The sequence below is a fragment of the Salpingoeca rosetta genome (assembly GCF_000188695.1).
Source record: "Salpingoeca rosetta unplaced genomic scaffold supercont1.13, whole genome shotgun sequence".
In the NCBI taxonomy this organism is placed as follows: Eukaryota; class Choanoflagellata; order Craspedida; family Salpingoecidae; genus Salpingoeca; species Salpingoeca rosetta.
Genome location: NW_004754921.1, coordinates 956202 through 959681, shown reverse-complemented (window position 1 = coordinate 959681; position 3480 = coordinate 956202). Strand labels below are relative to the sequence as shown.

At 55.6% G+C, this 3480-nt stretch overlaps 1 protein-coding gene across 1 annotated transcript in view; it reads left to right on the top strand.

Annotated features, from left to right (window-relative positions):
• Positions 1-3035, top strand: part of PTSG_05635 (uncharacterized protein) — an 8154-nt gene extending 5119 nt beyond the window's left edge. Inside the window, exons 12-20 of the mRNA XM_004993446.1 lie at positions 254-402; positions 616-690; positions 885-1015; positions 1188-1242; positions 1415-1617; positions 1802-1992; positions 2215-2327; positions 2469-2594; positions 2829-3035. Coding sequence (XP_004993503.1) covers positions 254-402; positions 616-690; positions 885-1015; positions 1188-1242; positions 1415-1617; positions 1802-1992; positions 2215-2327; positions 2469-2594; positions 2829-2988 — 1203 coding nt within the window. The 3' untranslated portion in view covers positions 2989-3035. The remainder of the gene's footprint in view (positions 1-253; positions 403-615; positions 691-884; positions 1016-1187; positions 1243-1414; positions 1618-1801; positions 1993-2214; positions 2328-2468; positions 2595-2828) is intronic.
• Positions 3036-3480: the final 445 nt, after the last annotated feature.

Below are 3480 nucleotides of genomic sequence, written 5' to 3'. Positions count from 1 at the left end.
GTGTGTGTGTGTGTGTGTGTGTGTGTGTGTGTGTGTGTGTGTGTGTGTGTGTGTGTGTGTGTGTGTGTGTGTGTGTGTGTGTGTGTGTGTGTGTGTGTGTGTGTGTGTGCGGTGGTGTGCGGGAGGGGGCCGTTGTGATTCGCGCGGGTGATTGAGATAACGGACTGCAAAGCTGTGCGTGTCCTGTTCTGGTGTTCAATCCGCAACTGCCCTCACGTGCATGCACAACTCCTGCGCCACCCGTACGCGGCAGGTGGCCGAAGAAGAGGGCGCACGAACCCGCGCGCGTATGCGTTCGTCTGCGCGGGAGCAGAGAGAGCGGCGGGCGTGGGAACGCCAGAAGGAAGACAGAAGACAGGTTGAGTACTCCGAGCGAAAGTGCAGGCAGGAACGAAGAAAGAGGTTCGTGTGTGCGTGCGTGCGTGCGTGCGTGTGTGTGTGTGTGTGTGTGTGTGTGTGTGTGTGTGTGTGTGTGTGTGTGTGTGTGTGTGTGTGTGTGTGTGCGTGTGTGTGCGTGTGTGTATGTGCTTGTTGCTGCTGCTGCTTGCAGTGCTGACGCGGTTGTGATGTGTCGCGACTTACTTACACTTCCATGGCGTTTGCCATTGCCCGCAGGCAAGAGAAGTTGCAAGAGATTCAGGACAACCGGGCAGAGCAAGAAACAATGCGACTTGAGCAACGCCGACAAGAGTACGTGCTTCTGCCTCTGTCCACTGTAATGGCACCACCAGACGCACGTGCGCACGTGTTTGAGAGAGACAGAGACATAGGCAGAGAGATAGGGATGGGTGGCCGTTCCGGACACATGCCCTCACCCGCTGCACGTCCACCCACAACGAACATACACGCATACACACGTTCACATGTTCACATCGCGATGATAGAGTGCTGCAGCGAAGCGTGGATGCAGTGATGCGTCAGGTGGAAGCCGAAGAGAAGGACAGAATTCGAATTTCCCGACGCAGACAAGAGGCTGAGGCGCGCCACCACCACCATCGCCAAATTGCATCACACAGTGGGTTGTGTGTGTATGTGTGCGTGCGTGTGTGTATGTGTGTGTGTGTGCGTGCGTGCGTGTGTGTATGTGTGTGTGTGTGTGGACTTGTGTGCATAACCTTTGCTGCAGGCGCTGTGTTTCTCGACAACACGCGCTCACGTCCTTCTGATCATGCACTGCGCCCCCACAGCGGTTGCACGACAACAGATTGTTGACGAGGCAGCACAAGCGCGTACACGCAGGAGGTTGGTCGTACTGGAGCCGCATTATGCACACAGAAAAGCCGTGCAAGTATCGTGCTGTCACGATGTGGTAATGTGTCATGCTACAGCGCCACTGACACAGACTCCGTGCACACACTCACACATGCAAACGCACACGCACCCACACTCACACTCACTTCGCAACTGGTGCCAGGCTTGAGCAAGAAGAGAACACGCGACAAGCACATGTGGCGCGCGCAAATCTGCGACAGTCAACGCGGCAGGCACGAGAGCTGACGCGCAGGGTGGAGCTGTCAGAACGAAGGGAGTGGGAAGCAATGACAGCGGCCAATCACGGCGTGATCGATGTACAGAGGCGCGACAAAGGCGCACTCGTGGCCTCCATTGCCCAAGGAGGTCAGACAGCGTGTGTGTGTGTTTGTGTTTGTGTCTGTCTGTGTACGCGTGTGTTTGTCCGCGTTTTTTTTTTTCTCTCTCTCCCTGCATGTGTGTGTGTGTGTGTGTGCAGTGCCGATTGCATTCGGTTTGACTTTGTGGCGCACGCACGTTGTCGTCGTCTCACCTCTCCTCCAACCCGCAGATTCGCTCACGGAGACGCTCGGATACGGGCGGTCTGTGGAGGACGAGGAGGAGACCAAGCGCCACACGCGGCGGCTGCAGCAGATGGAGAGGCAACAGAGAGTGGAAGCACGTCGGCAGGAGGATGAGGCCAAGAAGTCAATGACTCTGCGTGCCCGCCAACGCCAAAACGCAGAACGCCAAGCGAGGCTGGTGTGTTCATGAAAACGCGCTGCAATACATTGCTCATGGCGTAGGGCTGGAGCTGTGACTGTTGTTGTTTGAAGTTGTTGTTTAAGTTGTTGTTGTCGTTGTTGTTTAAGTTGTTGTTGTTGCTGCTGTTTAAATTGCCAGCGTGTGGCGCCACGTGATACACCTCACCACGCCACCACCACATGCATGCACACCTTTCGCGTGTCTGGTCCAACTTCACAGGAAGCTCAGCGAGCCGCCCACGCTGATAGAAAGGCTGCACAGCACCAGACCAAGCAGGCACAGGCACGTGCGCGACACGATGCTTTGCACACACTTCGCGAGAACGAAGCAAGGTCAGAACAATGTCTTTTTTTTTTTTGCATGTGTGACATGCGCGCAGTGAGCATAAATGCTACCAACACACGTTTGCACCTCCTTTGTATCTGCTGTGTTCACTGCTGTGTTCCCTGACGCGCTGCTGATTCTGGGGACAGACGCCAAGAGGCACGTGAGCAGAAGGTGGCCCAGCGCAATGAAGAAAAGAAGATTATCCACCAAGGCACTGTTCAGGGCTATCGGACCCTCGAGGCGCGCGCCCTTGCTGCTGCACGGCGAACGCAGTGAGTTCTTTACCAGTGGAGGAGTGGCGATAGCGAGACTGCGTTTGTGACAATGCATGCATGCCTGGATGTGTATTTGACTGCTTGTCTGCCTACCTGCCTTCCTGCCGTCTCCCTGCCTGTCCGCCTGCCTGTCTGTAAGTCTGTCTGTGTGTTATCATTGCTCCTTTGTGGTTGGTTGACTTGTATGATTATCCCACTAACAACCCATTCACCCTGCCCGTTGAACGCCAGCGCAAGGAGGGAACACCACGCGAACATGCGAGCGCAACGCCAACGGCAGGAGGCAGCAGACGCCCGAGCCGCAAAGCAGACACAAAGAGCACGACACTTTGCGGGACGTGCGCATGAAGGCTTCCTTGTTCTGCCAACAGATGAGCGTATTCTGCCGTGATGTTCGACAGCACGTGTGCTGGCACAAGTACAACACTCTAATTGGACACTCGCTCGCAATTTCAAAAGTCAAGGCATGATTGACGGGCATGGTGCGCGGTTCGTGCGGGAGACAGCGATTCAGCGAGCGAGCGAGCGAGCCCAGTGAAGGCGTTAGGGGAACGTTGGAGACGCGGAGGTGGGATGGTGGAAGGGTGAAGAGACACCAAGCCAGCCAATCCAGTCAAGCCAAGCGAGGAGAACAAGGTCTTCTTCCGCTCTTGTTTTGCCGGTGCGGTTGTGGAGGATTGCTTGAAGATTTTCACAAAACGGCGATCGGAAGGACAGCACGAACAAACCCAAAACAACAACCAACACGCACCAACAACAAGCGAGCAAGCAACCAGCAGCAGCGCTTCTTGAGTTGCAGTTGTGTGGGTGGTGTGTGGGTGATGTGAAGCATGATGGTTCGCACACACATGCACACACACACACACTGATGGTGTGTGCACAT